General features: G+C 36.3%; 1 protein-coding gene across 1 annotated transcript in view; it reads right to left on the bottom strand.

The window, feature by feature from the left end:
• JMJD4 (jumonji domain containing 4) overlaps positions 1-19,435 on the bottom strand; it is a 107,106-nt gene that overhangs the window by 75,337 nt on the left and 12,334 nt on the right. The window contains exon 2 of the mRNA XM_090408799.1: positions 5,466-5,628. Within this exon, the coding sequence (XP_090264925.1) occupies positions 5,466-5,628 (163 nt within the window). The remainder of the gene's footprint in view (positions 1-5,465; positions 5,629-19,435) is intronic.

Genomic DNA, 19,435 nt, shown 5'->3' with positions numbered 1-19,435 from the left:
ATGGCGGTTTGAAGGTAGTCTTAATGTTGTATTTAAGTTATGTTCTGTCTATTTTTTCTGAAATGCCTCTGATATAGGGTATGACTATGGCATTCTTTTAATCTTTTTTGTTTTTATGGAGGATTTTGTGAACTTTTTTTATTGTAGCCATTTTTTACAAATGTTTGGTTAATGATTTCGAATTCTTGGTTCAGAGCTTGTTCATTAGAGCAAATTGTTAGGGTTCTGTTTTTGAGGGTGCTTATGACTTTTTGTGTTGGATGGTGGTATGAATTTTTATGTATGTAGGTTTGTGGTAGTCAGCGAAGGAGAGAACAGCCTGAGGGAAGACGTGTGACGAGTGTGTCTAGAAAAGGAAGAGAGTTGTTGTTTTCGATTTCGATGGTGAATTGGATACATTTGTGTTGTTTGTTCAGGTGGCTTAGGAATGTATTTAAAGTTTCACAGCTATAGGGCCAAATGGCAAAAATATCAACATATCTGAGCCCAGACTTTGGGATTTAGACTGACCGAATCTAGAGCTCGTTGCTTGAAGTCTTCCATGTAAAAGTTAGTTATTGGGGGAGAAAGTGGTGAGCCCATGGCCATACCTTCTTTTTGTAGGTAAAAATTATTTTGCCACATGAAATACCCGGCACGGAGTACGTGGGCAAAGGGGGCCATGATGTCGGGCAGAAATATGTCCTGTAAGAGAATAACGGTATCAATGATTGGGACATTAGGGCAGTTATGTCAAAGCTGACTAATAAATCTTCGTCGTTGAGTGTGATGTTCCTAATTCATGTAATTCTAACTCATTCAGCATCGTGTGATCACTCTTCCACTTATTCAGATCAATGACTGTGCACTTTCACCCTCTCATTGAGTAATAGTTTATCAAGATGCCTACCTCTGAATCCATTCATAAGCAATCTATCTGCTTTATATAAGTCCTTCCATCAATCAAACTCACTCCACACATCCACAAAATCTACATTATTTCTCCTGCACAAACTGTGCACTCATGCATTTTCAATCACAACTTTTTGTCTCAGCTTGGGTCTATCATATGTGGCAAAGGACTCACTTTCTAACTGTTCTCATTTACTTGTTCTAACAACTCTTTTATATCTTGTTATCAAGATAATTATCAAGCTAACCATGATGTGGCTATGCCACATCATGCCAGTGCCAAGCCCAGGTAAATAGATGAGGGTTGAGTAAAGGGCTAGCAACCCTCCATAGCACAACTGGAAGAATGATGGTGCATTGTGCCCTCCGATTGGAATAGGCCTAAGTTCAATTCTCGTCATGACGGGAGGAATCTTTATGTGGATTTTTTCAATTGAAGGTGAGTTAGCTGATCTCATACGGAGGTAGCAGGGTTTTTTCTCCCAGAAACTCAGGTTTTTCATCCTGCATACAGACAAATCGGCAGTTCATAACATACACAAATTACAGACAAAATATACTAGTTGTGGTGGTGGTGGGCAGTAGATGGCGTTGATGGAGATGATTGGTAGTAGAGATAGGTGGAGACAGTTGTATAGCGAGTGTCCTCCTGCGATGAGTCTTCAGACTCCTTGGAGGTGTCATGAATAATAATAATAATAATAATAAACCCATCTTCATGAAAAAGTGCTTTCATATGGAAACCAGGACCATAGAAAAACCTGACCAAAATGCAATACTAAATGAAGACAAACAGTTGAGAATGGCATCCCCTAGTGAAAGCTCTTATGGAGAAACTAGGGAATTGAAGAACATGCTACATGGCACTGTAGCAAGTTCACAACAGAAAATTTGGACAATACATAAAAACCAAAAGTGATATACAAATTATTTGGAGCCAAAAAAATATATGAATTGGATGTTGGAATGTGAGGACTATGTATGAAACATCAAAAGCAGCCAATATAGCCAAAGAAATTAAAGCCTACAAAATTCAAATATTGGAAATAAGTGAGACAAGATGAAATGGACAGGGATTGTTCCAGTTGAATTCAGGAAAAACAATAATATATGCTGGAAATAAAGATGAGGATAGTGCACAAGGAGGGCCGTACTTACACTTTTCCTGAGGTAGGTAGGGCCCGATATGTTAGAGTGCTCTGGGGTGGGGGGGTCCCTCCCTCTTTGTTTGAGGCTGTTAAATTGGCCTTAATTTTCCGAGACCTCCAAGCTAGAGCCTCATGCACCTGTGCACATGTAAAGGAGTCGCAACGATGATGTCCAGTAAAGCAACAGCTGCAATGATAGAACGGGAACTATAGTTGACCCTTGAACAACATGGGTTTGAACTGCACAGGTCCATTTAGATGCAGATTTTTTTCAATAAATATATTGGGACATTTTTTTGGAGATTTGTGACAATTTGAAAACACTCACAGATGAACTGCTAAAAATATTGAAAAAATTAAAAAAAAGTTAGATATGTCATGAATGCATAAAATATACATAAATACTATTCTATTTTATCATTTACTATAAACACAAATCTATTATAAAAAGTTAAAATTTATCAAAACGCATAGAAACACTTACAGATTGTACATGGCACCATTTCAAGTTGAGAAAAATGTAAGCAAATGTAAAAATGCAGTAATAAATCATAACCGCATAAAATTAACTGTTATTAATTAGTTAAATATAATTAAATAATTAGCATAAAATAAAAGTTTTATAATGATTCATTCGTTAGTGTATAGGCTAGGCCCATAAAGCAATCATATTGCTGCTCCTTCGTTATCAATACATGAATCGTTATACCTGTACATAAATATGAATTTCTTTTTCACATTATCTTTTCATTTTTGATGTGTAGTTTTAGTAATATGTATAACACGTACAGTGTTTTGTATCATATAAGACAATACTGACGTAGCTACTGACAGACAGAATTCATCTTGACAATACAGACAAAGCAAACTTACAGTATCAATAAACACAGTTTAAGTTTTTGTAGAGTCAAAAGTTACATGCAGATTTTTGACTGTTTTTTGGGGGGGTCAACACCCCTAAACCCCCATGTTGTTCAAGGGTAAACTGTAATTACAGAAAGATGCATGAGAGTAAGATTTAACTCAAGATTCTATGGAGTCATAATTACGGGGGGGGGGGGGGGTTCTGATAAACACCTAGAACAAAAATGATATTAAAACAACTGATAACCACATAAATTACCTTCATAACTCAGCTACTAGTATGTTTTTTCTTGTGGTTATATCAGTTGCTTTAATATCATTTTTGTTCTAGGTGTTTATCAGAACTTTCCATCCCCCCCCCTTGTATAAACATACATGCACACCACCTAATAATGGAGATGAAAAAAGAAAAATATGAATTTTATGATATATTACAAAAAGATAAAAGATGACACAAGTCCTAGAGATATAATTATCGTAATGGGGGATTTAAATGCTAAAAGAGGAAATGATCATACAGGTAGAGAAATGATAATGGGAAAAGTAGTTGTAGGAAATATAAATGACAATGGAGAGGTGTTACTGGATTTCTGTATGGTGAATGAATTAGTAATAGGAGGATCCATCTTTAAGAATAAAAATACACATAAAGTAACATGGAGAGGTTATGTGTTTTTCCATCTGGTCAACCAGATGGAAAAACACATAACCAAAATTGATCATATAATGATACAAAGAAAAAGGAGAGGATCTAATTGATCTCTTTAGAATGTAAGATCAATGAGAGGGGCAGATGCTTATACAGACCATTTTTAATAATGGGAGAAATGAAAATAAGATTACTAAACATAAACGAACTAAAAATATGGACACTAAAATAAAATCTGCAGTAGAGGTATGAAGTTCTTACTCAGACGAGACAGAATGTACATGAAGAATTCAGAAGCATTGAAGAAATGTGGATGGGAATTAATAATATACCGTGAAGCTGTAGAAAAAATACTACCAGTACACAAAAGAAAAGACAAAGAATGGGTATGTTCACACAGAAAACTCAAAATTGAAGAAAGAAAAGAAATAAAGAAAAATAATATAGTATGGTGCAAAAAAAAAACAAATAAAAAAAACAGTACTGAATAAGTACAATGATATATGTCATGGAGTAACATATGTCGAAGTTCAGTACTGCTTTTTTTTGCACCACACCATACAAGATAAGAATAACATCAGCTTACATGAGAAATATAAAGAAATACACAAAGAGATTAAGAAAAATGCAAGGAAAGATAAGAGAGAGTTTATTGAAAACCTACTAAATGAGACAGAAATTGCAGCTAATACAGCTGATACTAAAACATTATATAATATTATGAGAACCAGGAGACAGGAAGAGAAGAAGAGGAGATATTATTAAAGACAAACAAGGAAATAAAATATAAAAAAAAAAAGAAAATAGGAAGATTATTATTATTATTACGTGACATCTCCAGGGTCCAAAGACTCATCGTGGGAGGACGTTCTATTGTACTAAAAAAAGCAATAAAAGAATGAAAAATGGAAAAGCAGCTGATATAGACAGTATACCAAATGAAATATTAAAAGCAGATATAGATTTAACAATGAATATACTATCAATTTCATTGCCAATATGGATGTAGGAAGAATGGAATATTGGATTACTTATCAAAAAAAAAAAAAAAACATTCAACTGATTGCAATAATTGGAGAGGAATATCATTATTAAACATAAGTAAAATACTAACAAGAATAATATTAGAAAGAATAAAAAAATAAATAGACCAAAAGCTAAGAGAAACACAAGCAGGATTTTGAGCCAACAAGTCATGTATAGATCAAATAGCATCAATCAAAATAATAATAGAATGGTCAACGGAATGACTGTTAAAGCTTTATATCCACTTAAATGATTTTAAAAAGATTTTGACAGCATTAACAGAGAAGGAATATGGAAATTAATGTCATATTATGGTATACCATGTAAAATTATCAATATACTTAAAAAAATTTATGAAAAATATAAAATACAAATCATACAAAATGGAGAGCTTTCAAAAAAGTTTGATATTAAAACAGGAGTTAGACATGGCTGCATTCTCTCCCCAACAATATATTTTTTTGTTTTAGACTGGGCTGTGAGAAATGCAAAAGGAATACATAAAAAACACAAAAGGAATACAGTGGAATTTAAAAGAACAGTTACATGACCTGGATTTTGAAGACGATAACAACATTACATAACATATGAACACAAAAGCAATAACCTTGATTGTTGGATTAAGAATAAATAAAATGAAAACAGAAATAATGAAAAAAATAATAATAATAAACAAAGAGAAGACATACATAGTACTGGATATTCAAATTTTAGAAACAGTACAGAACTTTAATTACCTAGGAGCAATAATAAATAAACAGGGAGGAGTAGAGGAAGATATAAAATCTAAGCTACAGAGAGCACAGGAATGCTCCCTGTTGTTTCCTCAGGCAAGCATTCCTCTGACAAGCTATCAAATCCCAAATCATCAAAGTGAATTATCTTACCTTGTAAAGTGCCAATCCTTCAAATATAAACAAGGTAGCAATGAAGACTGTTCATTATTCAATTGTTTCCAGTAAGTTATAAAATCTTTAACAGTCATCTGTTGTTTATACTGAGAGTTATATTCTCTAATATTACAGTCTGCTACAGGGGCAACTGATAAACCTGTAAAGCATATAATAACACATCAAACTGAATCCACAAGCAGAAGCTTAAAAATTCCTACTCTAATTAAGTAACAGTTAAATCAAGAATGTGAAAATGTAATCTATTTAACAATCCTCAAAGAATATCTCTTCATGCTTGTCTGAAATCTATAAGCCTTCACTAACTGGAATCAAAGAGATGTGATGAACATGTGATTTCAAAAATATTTCAGTGGCCTTGGATTATTCTTATTTGAGCACCTCCACAGTTGGTGTATGTTTCCCACAAATTGTGAGAAGCTTACAATAATTCTCTCTCATGCACACACATAACTCTTCTTAAACTGATTCACTGATAATGGATTTATGATTTCCTTTGACTACCTATTTCACTCATTCATTCCCACTTCCCTCCCTGAAAAAAAAAAAAAAAATAGAAATTCCTACTAACCAAATTCTCACTCAATCTTTAAGGAATAACCATCTACCTTGTTCTTTTACACTCATCCTATAAAACCTGCTGAGCATATATGTTTTTATTAAATCCCTCTTTTCTACCTAGTATTTTACAAACCTCTTATTTATCCTCAGTGGGCATACCACAAGACAGTTACTATTTCACTAACCTGCTATGAATGATAACAGGAGGGCAGTAGCCTGCCTGCTTGTCATCCATCCTTATAAGGAGCATTCATTCTACAAACTTGTTACCATCCCAGTAACCGGTTATGAAACCTGCCACCAACATATTCTTATCCATTCCAAACACAGGAGTGCCTCTGTAGCTCAGTTGGTATAGACAAGTCCTTTGGATAGAAAGACAGGGATCTGAATTCTGTTTATGACATGAGGAGATAGTGGGTTTTTCCCTCATGAAAACTCTGGTTTTTTAATCCTTCAGAACAAGCAAACTGGTCCTGTGAACATAAAGATCTACAGTCAAAAATACTTGCCCTTAGGGATGCAGCAAAAGAGTAGGAGAAATGTGTTGTCAGGTGCATTAATATGTCATGACCCTTAACCAGGGGGGGGGCTTACCCATCCTGAGGGATGGATGGGTTAAAGATAAAGATAACACAGGAAAACAAATTTGTGCACAGTACTATGAGAGTAGACCAAATCTAGTCGTATTGCAGTTTTATAAAGAGAGATGCTTTTAATATCAATGCCACAAATGTATGGTAACAAATTAACACAACAGGATTGTGTTGGTAAGCAAAAGTTAAGGAAAGGAAGGAAAGAATCTTTTAATGTTTCTCGAAGAGCTGGGGAAAATGGTATGTTTCCACAGAACAGAGGCAGACGGAATGAGGAAGATGAAAGTGAGCTCAATAAATCTGGATGTAAACTGTGTATGGATGTTGACCACTACCTGCTCACATTTTTATATGATTGAAAGAGAGCAGATGAATGGCAGTGGCCAGTTTCATGGAGCAGCACTCATGAAAGTACCTGTTGGGAAAAAAAATTACGCAGAAACAGAAAATATATGAGAAAATGACTTAAGGTGAAGGGGGGGGGGAATCATCTATAAAGAAGACTGTCCTCTTGTGGATATAACCAAGAATTCTTACGGAGCTTTTAGGAGCATCACCTCCAAATGTGAGATCAATTTCCAATTCTTCCACATGGTTTGGAGGATTCTGGAATGGTAAAGTGTTAGGAATTGTGCAACAACGAAGTGGTGTTCTGAACAAGAAAAACAGCATATCAAGATTTACTGAATGCTGAGAAGGCTATGGATGTGAAATGCTTATGTAGATAGGCTAGATCCGAAATTCAGTCCAACAAAATAAGACTGATCTCATCTGGAGATCAGAATATTATCAAAAGTTGGAGTGAAGGAAGATCGTTTGTTCAAGAAATAAGTGTTCTGATAGCATTGATAGTTTATAGATAATTATAATTCCAATTGAGAATGGTAAGGAGATCAGTGTTTAAGACATTAGTTATGGAAGATTTTGAAGATTGTTAAGATGAAAAATAACTTTATTATTATTACTTGGTGTGTTTTTCAATCCAAGTTGTTTGTGCTATTTTGTTGATTTTTGCAATTATTATTATTATTATTCAGGCCTCCATGGAGTCAAAAGACTCATTGTGGGAGGTCCTTCCTAAGAAACACAAAGTCTATCAAGACTCATCGAGGGGAGGTCACAACCTAAGAAACACAAAGTCTATCATACCACTCCTTGAACTCATTGACCGTCCTCGCTCTCACCACTCCATCAGGCAATGCATTCCATGGTTCAACCACCCTCCATGCAAAGAAACCACTCCTCACCGTCTTGCTCACAGTTTCCTTACGTAACTTGCAGGGATGGCCTCTTGTCATCACTCCTTCTCACTGTTCAACCAAGCGAAAGAACTGCCCAGTGTCAACCCTGTAACCACCTCTCAACAGTTTAAAAGTCTCAATCATATCACCTCTCCTTCTTCTATCGACCAAACTCTGCAGTCCACATTCCCTTAGCTGATCCTCATAACTAACATTGTACAGTCCTGAAACCATCTTTGTTATCCGCCTTTGTACCTTTTCCACAGTTAATTTATCCCCTTCAAATCCTGGGGACCAAATCTGAGAAAAATAGTGCAAGTGTGGTCTGATCAGAGTCTTATACAAAGGAATGATAACTGTTTTATCTCTTCAGTGTCCTTCTCATTACTGCAGCAATCCTCCGTGTAACCTTCGCCACCTTTGCAATATGTCCCCTAAATTTCAGGTTTCTATCAATCATGAACCCTAGATCTCGTCTCCCCTACTTCCTCCAGTATAACTCCTCCCATAGAGGATGCAGTGCCCATCGATGTTTCCCAAACCTCAAGACCTTACATTTTGCTGCATTAAACCGACACACCCCCATTCATTTGCCCAACTGTCTACTTATTCAAATCCTCTTGCAGGGCTGCCACATCTGCACTATTACTAATAATCCTTCCCAGCTTTGCATCATCTGCAAACAACTGTATATCCCCTTGCAATCCACTGACAATGTCATTGATATAAAGGTTAAACAATATAGGTCCCATTGATATAAAGGTTAAACAATATAGGTCCCTGTGGGACCCCACTTGTAACCTTCTGCTTCCTTGAAACTGCCCCACCATACACAGCTCTCTGAAACCTATCGGACAGCCATTCCTGAATTGAGTTGACCAATCTGACATCCAGACCCATGTGCTGCAACTTAAATATCAGCTTATCATGTGGCACCCTGTGCCACATGATAAGCTGATATTTAATGCCCCTTCACAAATCCTTGTTGACTCTCACAGATAACATTAACCTCATCTGCCCAATGCTGATTACAGTCCTCCACAATTTTAATACCATTATTTTTAATTTTAATTCAATTTGATCAGAATTTATCATCAGTTTGGTTTTAGTTAGATTAATCTTTAAGCCTCTTCCCCTGCTTTCTCTATCAAGGTCAATTAACATTTCCTGAGCTCCTTGATTTTTTTTGCAAAAAGAACAATATCATCTGTGAAGTGTAAGTCATTGGGATTTTTTCCATTGATCCTAATTTCAGTTTTCCAATGAAACATTCTTAAAAACTTTCTGATGTAGCAGAAAACAATTTCGGTGATATAAGATCTTAATGCTTTATTCCTCTTCCAATACCAAAATTTCTTTCCCTGATGTTCTAGCTTTATACTGGCTGTTGAGTTTTGACATATAATTTTAATAATCTGATATACTTTGGGAGAGCGTCCGTAGCTCAGTTGGTTGGTTGGAAAGACCTGGGCTCGATTCCCGTCTGTGACGTGAGGAACCTTTATCTGATCTCTTTCGACTAAAGGTGAGTTAGCCAGTCTCATACAAAGGTAGAGGGTTTTTTGCACCCAGAAACTCGGGTTTTTCGTCCATCAGAACAGGCAAATCGGATCTGTGAACACACACAGATTACATTCACGAATACTTACAACAATATGTGGAAGAGATAGTCGTTACCGCATGTCGTTATGCCCGTAGTTAACCATGAGTCACATCATGGTAGTCAACCTCCTAGATAAGAAGATGACACATGAATGGAATGAGATACATTGGTTGGCTTGTTGTTTTCAATTATTTATTATTTCTAGTATAACCTCCAAATCCTTTGAAATCAATATTGCACTTTGCAACATTGAAACACTCACTGTTATCCTTTGTCTATAACATGAATTCAAATTTTTCTCTTACTGAATCTTCACATAATTTTCATTCTAGTGCATTCCGCAGCTTAACATAATCATCAGTGAACAACTGGTTATTCCCTTTGAATCTTCTTCCCTAACATGGTGAATATACAAATTAAACAGCAGTGGTCATAGTACAGAACACCCTTTAGATCATCTACATTTTTTAAGACTTTGCTACATCATATATTACTCTGTAATTATTATTATTATTATTATTCAGGCCTCCATGGAGTCAAAAGACTCATTGCAGGAGGTCCTTCCTAAGAAACACGTCTATCAAGACTCATCAGGAGAGGTTCCTCCTAGGAAACACAAAGTCTATCATTCCATATTTCAATCACCCTCCATGCAAAGAAACCATTCCTCATCCACTTGCTCACAGCTTCCTTCTGCAATTTCCAGTGATGGCTTTTTGTCATCACTCCTTCCCACTGTTTAACCAAGCGAAAGAACTCCTCAGTGTCAATCCTGTAACCACCTCTAAACACTTTAAAAGTCTCAATCATATCAACTCTCTTTCTTCTATCTACCAAACTCTGCAGTCTATTTCTCTCAGTCGATCCTCATAACTAACATTGTACAGTCCAGAAACCATCTTTGTTATCTGCCTCTGTACCCTTTCCACAATTAATTTATCCCCGTCAAATCCTGGGAACCAAATTTGAGAAAATAGTCTTAGTGTGGTCTGATCAGGGTCTTATACAATGGAATGATAACTCTTTTATCTCTGTAGGTCAGCATCCTTCTCATTATTGCAGTAATCCTCTATGTTACCTTTGCAATATGTCCCCTAAATTTCAGGTTTCTATCAATCATCAACCCTAGATCTTTTGTCTCCCCTACTTCCATCAGTATAGCTCCTCCAATTGAGTATGCAGTGTCTTTGATGTGTCCCAAACCTCAAGACATTACATTTTGCTGCATTAAACCGACACCCCCATTCATTTGCCCAAATGTCTAACTTATTCAAATCCTCTTGCAGGGCTACCACATCTGACCTATTACTAATAACCCTTCCCAGCTTCACATCATCTGCAAACAACTGAATATCCATCAGTAATCCACTGACAATGTCATTGATATAAAGGTTAAAAAATATAGGTCCCAATACAGAGCCCTGTGGGACCCCACTTGTAACCTTCTGTGTCCTTGAATCTGCCCCACCATACACAAGTCTCTGATACCTATCGCACAGCCAATCCTGAATCCAGTTGACCAACCTGACATCCAAACCCATGTGCTTCAACTTAAATATCAGTTTATCATGTTTCACCCTGTCAAATTCCTTCACTAAATCCAAGAAAATGGCAGTATATGCCTTTCCCTCATCAACTGCTCTTGTAACTTTATTTTAAAATGCTAGTATTACTAAAACAAGAGCGGCCCTTAAAAAATCCATGTTGACTCTCTCACAGATAACATTACCTTCATCTGCTCAATGCTGTATACAGTCCCTAACTAATTTCTCCAAGATCTTAACAACTACTGACGACACACAAACTGGCCTATAATTAGACACTTCCAATCTGCTATTGCCCTTATGCAATGGCACTATCTTACCTTCCTTCCATTCCCTGGGCACCTTTCCCATATTCAGACGTTCACTGAAAAACCAGGTCAAAGGAGGTGTCAGTTCTTTAACACATTCTCTCAAAACTCGTGGTGAAATACCATCCAGTCCCATAGCTTTACTGACTTCCAGAGTATGGAACAATCTCTCCTCCTGCACCTCTAAACCTCGAATCAGCCCTATCCCTGTAGTATTAATAAAATAAATTTAGTTTAATCCTTTATCCAAGTGTGAGCAAACAAAGTTTGCGCCTAAAAGTACCTTCAGGACTGGGGTAGGTAGTACAACACCAGGCAACTCGTTGCAAAGGTGGAGCAAGCTTACATCACTCCTATCTCAGTATCTCCCATAATGCAATACACATCTCCTTGCAGATATGTATAATGTTTATGCATTAAGGGAAGGGCCACTACCCAGACTAGTTTCAACCATTATTGAGGTCTCTTCGTGCATTAATGCATAACATTATACATATCCACAAGGAGATGTGTTTTGCATTATGGGAGATACTGAGATAGGAGTGATGTAAACTTGTTCCACCTTTGCAACGAGTTTCCCGGTGTTGTACTACCTTACCCCAGTCCTGAATATACTTTCAGGCACAAACTTTGTTTGCTCACACTTGGATAAAGGATTAAACTAAATTTATTATATTCTAACCAAGTGAAAAATAAACTTTCAACATCTTTCTCTAAATCCAGAGTAATTTAATAAAAAAGGTGGCACACCTTTTGGCAACTCCTATAGGTAGAGATGACCTTGCTATTGCTTCTGCCTGGTATCTCCACATCTGGGCCTGGCTCCCACTGGCCTCAATAAAGGTCGAAACTAGTCTGGGTAGTGGCCCTTCCCTTAATGCATAACATTATACATATCTGCAAGGAGATGTGTTTTGCATTATGGGAGATACTGAAATAGGAGTGATGTAAGCTTGCTCCACCTTTGCAACGAGTTACCCGGTGTTGTACTACCTTACCCCAGTCCTGATGATAGTTTCAGGTGCAAACTTGGTTTGCTCACACTTGGATAAAGGATAAAACTAAATTTATTATAGTCTAACCAAGTGAAAAATAAACTTTCAACCTCTAGTATTAAAATTTACTCCTTCAGGATGAAATACTCCAATAAAGTGTACATTGAACAATTCCACTATGTCCTCTACATCAGTCACTCTATTCCCATTTTTATCCTACACTGTCATTCTTCCACAATCATTTCTCGTCCTAGTCACCACATAGCTAAAAAATTCCCTAGGATTTTCTTTAAATCTTAGGGCCAATCTCTTCTCATATTCCAGTTTCGCCTTCCTTACTGTACTAGTCACTCTCTTGGCCTGTGTCTTATATTCTTCATGCATCTGCTCTTCACCTGTCTCCATATATCTGTTCCATAGAGAGTGATAATGTACATTATCACCCTCTCGTCTACATGACAAATCTCCTATAAGTATGATTTCCAGATCTCCAAGGAGCTACAAGATTCATTACAAGAGCCAGACTTTCTAATAATCACAATAATCATATCATATGCATTACAACATATCAGTGGTAAGTGCACTCTGCAATGGTGCTCTTGCTGCTCACTATGACAACAAATTTCATTCGTTCACTACTCTCACCCTTCTATCTGTCAAGGAACCACAACGCAACACAACCAGTTAGTAGCTTCATGGTGGCAACTTCTGTTATTACCACATCAGATATTAAAACCAGCACATGCATGCAATGTATTGTCCTAATCTACATTGTATTAGGTTCTTCTTCTTACTCCCACATAATTTTCTGATTCCAATCAACACTTTCATAGTTAGTCACCCATTATTATCACTTGCTGTCACTCACCAATCCCATCTACCTTAACATTTTGAAATCATCTTCCTCTATGTTAACTGGCCTTTAGCAACATTCCACTAAATATCTAAAATTCCAACTCACCTCAATCTTGTCCAATCACCTCAAAGTTATTGTACCTATTGTTCTCAGACTGGTATATAAACATAACAGCTTATTCTCAGTCTCAGGGGCGCACCAGTAGTGTCCAGTGCCTGAGTGCAAAATTTTGGTTGGAGCCCCTATACCCCCTCCCCCCCAATAAAAAAACACTATATAAAAATGTATCAATGAGTAAAAATGAAATACAAAATATATTAATTATAAGTTTATTGAACAAAAAGCAGAAATTACAAAAAAACTTATAAAAAACAAAAAACATACAAGAAGGGTACAAAAACAAAAACCAACAAAAAGAGTTTGGAAAAAAATAAAGTAATTTATTTTTTTGGCAAGAAAATCATTTGCGAATTGATTTTCTTATATTATATAGTTCAACGTAAATTAACAGATAAACTTACAGTATTATAAAAATAAAAATATTAAATTTTTTTGGTACAAAATTAAACTAACTATATTTTATATGGTAAGAAAATCACTTTGTCATTTGTACTTTGTATAGGTATAAATAAGAAACAGATAAACTTACAAGTATATAAAATAGGAACATATTAAACATTATTGGGTAAAGAAATAGGTAAATAAATATTTAAACAGAAAGAAAAATCACTTATCCATGTATAAATTTCTAACTTAAATAAAAATTAATATTAAAAGAAAATGTCAAATTATTAAAAAATATGTTGAAAGTTTATTTTTCACTTGGCTAGAGTATAATAAATTTAGTTTAATCCTTTATCCAAGTGTGAGCAAATAAAGTTTGCACCTGAAAGTATCTTCAGGACTGGGGTAAGGTGGCACAACCCCAGGGCAATCCTTGCAAAGGTGGAACAAGTTTACATCACTCCTATCTCAGTATTTCCCATAATGCAAAACACATTTCCTTGCAGATATGTCTAATGATAATGCATTAAGGGAAGGGCCACTATCCAGACTAGTTTCGACCTTTATTGAGGTCTCTTCAGTGGGAGCCAGGCCCAAGTGGAGATACCAGGCAGAAGCATCAGCAGGTCATCTCTACCTATAGGAGTTGCCAAATGGTGTGCCACCATTTTTTAATAAATTACTCTGGATTTAGAGAAAGATGTTGAAAGTTTATTTTTCACTTGGTTAGAGTATAATAAATTTAGATTAATCCTTTATTCAAGTGTGAGCAAACAAAGTATATGTGTTTTGCATTATGGGAGATACTCAGATAGGAGTGTTGGTGGCTTGCTCCACCTTTGCAAGGAGTGCCCTGGGGGTGTTGTGCCACCTTAACCCAGTCCTGAAGATACTTTCAGGAGCAAACTTTGTTTGCTCACACTAAGAAAATTCACTAAGAAATATTAATTTCTTAGTTCAATTCACTAAGAAATATTAATTTCTTAGTGAATTGAACTTTTCTAGTTTTCATTAATGAAAAGTCTCGAATAATATCATGTATATTGTTATGTCATTACTTTTCCTATAATAATTTACTATCTTTATGAATTTAACTCTCTACAATGACTACAAGACTTACAAAATTTCCCTGACTCTAATATCTATATTACTTCTTACGTGTTCATTCTATAAGGAAAGCAAATTCTATATCTCTAGCCAATTCCTAATTTTACTCATGTGCTTACCTTGACTGATAAAGGTTATTCCTTGTTAAAAGAAACGAATCCTCTAATTTCTTTCTGGGGCTGTTTCCTCTTCAGATATTGACAAATTTATTTTTTTATAGCTGTGCCAGCCAATATCTTAGGATAGAGGGGACTCTTTTCTAGACTTTTGGTGCACATAGGTGAATAAATTTCGTGCTTAAACTCATAAATTAAACGCTTTACTGTGGTTAAGTAAATTCTGGTTTGCAGTCGTGACCTCTATAACAACATGTTATACCTTTCTTTCAATTACTCCCCCCCAGGCATGGTTCAGATTAATGAGTGGTAGTTTTGATTCATATCACAGGCAAAACTCAGGTATAGAAGAAAAACATATTTATTGGAATCTAAAGACATACACACTTAGACCAATCTCACTTTCAATTAGTTCAATGACATGCTAAATCAAACTGCATGAAACTGATTAATACTCTAATGCATGAACAATAAATCCTTCTTTTGAGTTAGAGATTAAACACACATAATATACACATTATACACTTCCAATCAATATTCTACCTACTATGTTAGTCTTGCACATTAAACTAGTCACAATCATCTATGATCATTCCAGACAATTTGTCTTATGGGCATTAGCCACTGCTAAATAATCACTTAAAGTTCTTAAATACTGTCCATACTCAATTATTACACTACAATGACCTTTCCCTTTTATTATTATTATTATTATTACGGGTATCTCCATGGAGTCAGTAGACTCATCACGGGAGACCCAAACTAGCAAAACAATATCTGTCATATCTCTTCTTGAATTCATTCACAGACGAAGAGCTCACAACTAAGTCAGGCAATGAATTCCACTCATTCACCACCCTCCAGGCAAAAAACCTTGTTCTGACACCTTTGTTAACCACACTCTTCTTCAATTTCCAGAGATGACCTCTTGTTCTTCCATCACTATCACACAGCTGAAACATTTCCCCTGCATCAATCCTATAAAAACCTTTTAGTAATTTGAATGTTTCTATCATATCCCCTCTTCTTCGTCTATCAACCAATCTCTGCAATCCACAAGCTCTCAATCTATCAATGTAGGAGCATTTTTTATATCACTCACCAACTTGGTCACTCTTCTCTGAACCCTCTCCACAGCCTCCTCATCTCCAAGGAATCCAGGTGACCAGACCTGAGCACAGTAATCCAAATGTGGAAGTATCAATGCTTTATAAAGGGGAATAATAACCTCTTTATCTCTGGATGTCAGTGTGTTCCTCAACAACCAAGTAATCCTATGTGCAATCTTGGACACCTTAGCAATGTGTCCTCTGAACTTCATCTCCCTATCTACCAATACCGCTAAGTCCCTAGCCTCATCAATCTCTTGGAGTACCTTTCCATCGATGTAGTACACAGCTGGTAATCTTTTAATCCCAAAATGCATTACTTTACACTTTTCCACATTGAACTGACATCCATTTTCTTTTGCCCATTTTACCAGCTTATTTAAATCCTCCTGCAAACTTTCAACATCAGCTTGATTTTTTATTGCACTACACAACTTTGCATCATCAGCAAACAACTGAATATCTCCCTTTAAGCCGTTTCCTATATCATTTATATACAAATTAAACAACATTGGCCCAAGCACAGAGCCCTGAGGCACACCACTGGTCACCTGCCTCATTCTGGACTCGGCTCCTTCATACACCACCTTATGGTATCTCTCCCTGAGCCATTCTCCTATCCATATCACCAATTTAATATCCATTCCCATCTGCTCCAATTTGCGTAACAGTGTTCTATGGGGTATCCTGTCAAAAGCCTTAGCAAAATCCAGAAGTACCACTGTGTAGTCAGTTCCTTTGTCCAACTCAGATGTTATTCTATTATGAATAGTTAATAGATTGCTAAGGCAGGATCTACCTTTAACAAAACCATGTTGGCCTCTATAGAGTATCATATCCTGATCCACCCATTCTTGAATTTTGTCTTTAACCAACTTTTCCAATACTTTTACCACTACTCCTGAGATGGTGATTGGTCTGTAATTCAATACCGCAGTTTTAGAGCCACCCTTATGCAAAGGAACCACTTTGCCTAACTTCCACTCCCTAGGGACCATACCAGAGTTCAAACTTGAATTAAATATCCAGGTAAGAGGGGTTGACAATTCATTTGCACATTCACGCAACACACGAGCTGATATTCCATCTAAGCCTACCGCAGTGTTTGCATTTAAGTTTTGCAATATATTTAATACCTCTGATTCTTTAGCTTCAATTCTCACATTAGGTATTGCTATAGGTATAGAGATATCCTCACTTGGGTGATAGACTTTTGAAAAGTGATCACTCAGTAACTTGATTATTACATCTGATTTTGTCACCTCAATACCATCAGCACCCACTAAGGTTATCCTTCCAAAGTCATTCTTCCTCTTACTTGCCACATAGCGGAAGAACTCTTTGGGATTACCCTTGATCTCTTTGGCTAAGGTCTTCTCATAATCTGATTTAGCTTTTCTTACTATGCTGGTAACCTTCCTAGCTTGAGCCTTGTACTGCTCATGGGTGTCCTGATCGCCTTTCTCCTTGTAAATTCTCCATAACATTTTCTTTTTTTGCAGTTCAAGCTTGATACTACTGCTCATCCATCTAATGCCTGCCTTGTTTGACCTCCTGACCATGGGGACACAATCTGATATTGCTTTCCTCAGATACCCGCTGATTTTATCCCAAGCACTGCTAACATCTTTCCCTTGCAATATGTTCTGCCATGGGATGGCTGCAAGCTCACTCCGAAGCTTGTTATACTTGCCTAACCTGTAGTTCCGTACATACCCCTTCTTAATAGAAAAATCCACAGATTTTGCAACCTCCCAAGTCAATACCACATGATCGCTTTCACCAACTGGAGGTAACGAGGACACCTTACTTATGCATATAACCTCAGAACCAATAACCAGGTCCAACACTCTCACACCACGTGTCCCTTTAGTTACGTGCTGTTTCAAGTAATTATCTCGTAGAAGATGTATGAACTCCATTTCCTTTTTGCTACGTGATATTTCCTCCTTCCAATTGATATCACCATAATTAAAATCCCCCATAATAATCACTAAGCCTTCACTCATTGCACCAAGTTGCTGATGCATGAATTCAATATCTCCCCCCGTACTCCCTGGCCTATAGCAGCATCCAACTGTATATTTGGTTGCATTGGTCACTATTTTGCACCAGACTGCCTCAAATGAACTCTCATTCACATGTCTATCATCATGATATACTACTTTTATTGACTGGGTAATTATACAACAAAATCTGTACTTTACCATTTCTTGGGGCAGGATCTCCAGGTCCGTCTAAACTATCCTTCTTTGTATGAATTACCTCTCAATATTTCCATAAGCCTGCGTCCACGTGGTGGGTCACTATGGTCATCAGATTATGCTATGCTCTGCACCTGGGGTTTTTCTCCTCGTCTATTCTTGATCTGTTTTGGGCCATCCTCATTTCTACTGCCGGTTCATAGGATACGTCCGTGATATTATTCCGTTGGAACTTTCAGCGAAGACAGCATATGCTGACATCTCACGCTTTAGTACTGGCAGAAATTCAGACATCGTAGGGAAAGGTGCCCCGTCCGATATCGTACTATCGCCAAGAAACACCATCAGGAACTTCCAGTCCATGGGAGAAGTCGAATCATTATACAGCAAACCCTTTTTATTCTCCCTTCACTTACCCCCTTTTTAGCACCATGTTACTAGCTGCGATAGCACCTTCTTACTTTCCGTCCCCTACTTTCTTCATCCACGGGAATTTCGGCACATCGCAAGATCTCTAGCAGCATCTTCCGGGAAACGAATGTACGTCGCTTTTCAAGACTGCCAATGTCTCAGGCCCGCCCGTGACCTTTGGACTATTGTTTATATCTAATTTACCCATTCATTGTATACATGATGTATTCATATAATACCAATTTATACACAAAGTTCTTTACATGGTCTTACAATTCTACTAAAAGGAGGTAATTCTATTTCTATTTACAGTTAGTACTTTATTTCTTCTGCTCGAGTACAAGTTTTTTCTCTCAGCTGATTTTTCTGACTTGTTAAATCTTGAATGAATTGTTTCTTTTTTAAAGTTCTTCATTCAGGATGTAACAATATTAAGTTGATCCAAAATATCTGACTCTATTGATATAATGGGAAGTTTTGAAAGTCTGTCTTGTACCATTGTGGAGCGCAAGTAGATTTTAATGATTTTAAGTTTAGAAAAGGACAGTTCTGCAGATGCAAACAGATACTGGTAATGACAAAAGAATCCAAAGAGCAATTGTAAAGTTTGTAAATTATTGTAAAAATTGTAAATTAGGTATTTTTTTTAATAATATCAATTAAAAAAACAGTACAAAACACAATTTTTACAATGAATATTCCATGTATAAATTTACTAACTTAAATAAAAATTAATATTAAAAGAAAATGTCGAATTAAATTATTAAAAAATATATATATTAATTTCTTTA

The sequence above is a fragment of the Typopeltis vanoorti genome, chromosome 19 (genome assembly GCF_054136105.1).
Source record: "Typopeltis vanoorti isolate ZY-2024b chromosome 19, IOZ_Tvanoo_1.0, whole genome shotgun sequence".
Classification (NCBI taxonomy): Eukaryota; Metazoa; Arthropoda; class Arachnida; order Uropygi; family Thelyphonidae; genus Typopeltis; species Typopeltis vanoorti.
Note: the sequence above shows the minus strand (reverse complement) of the source record. Positions and strands in the feature narration are given on the sequence as shown.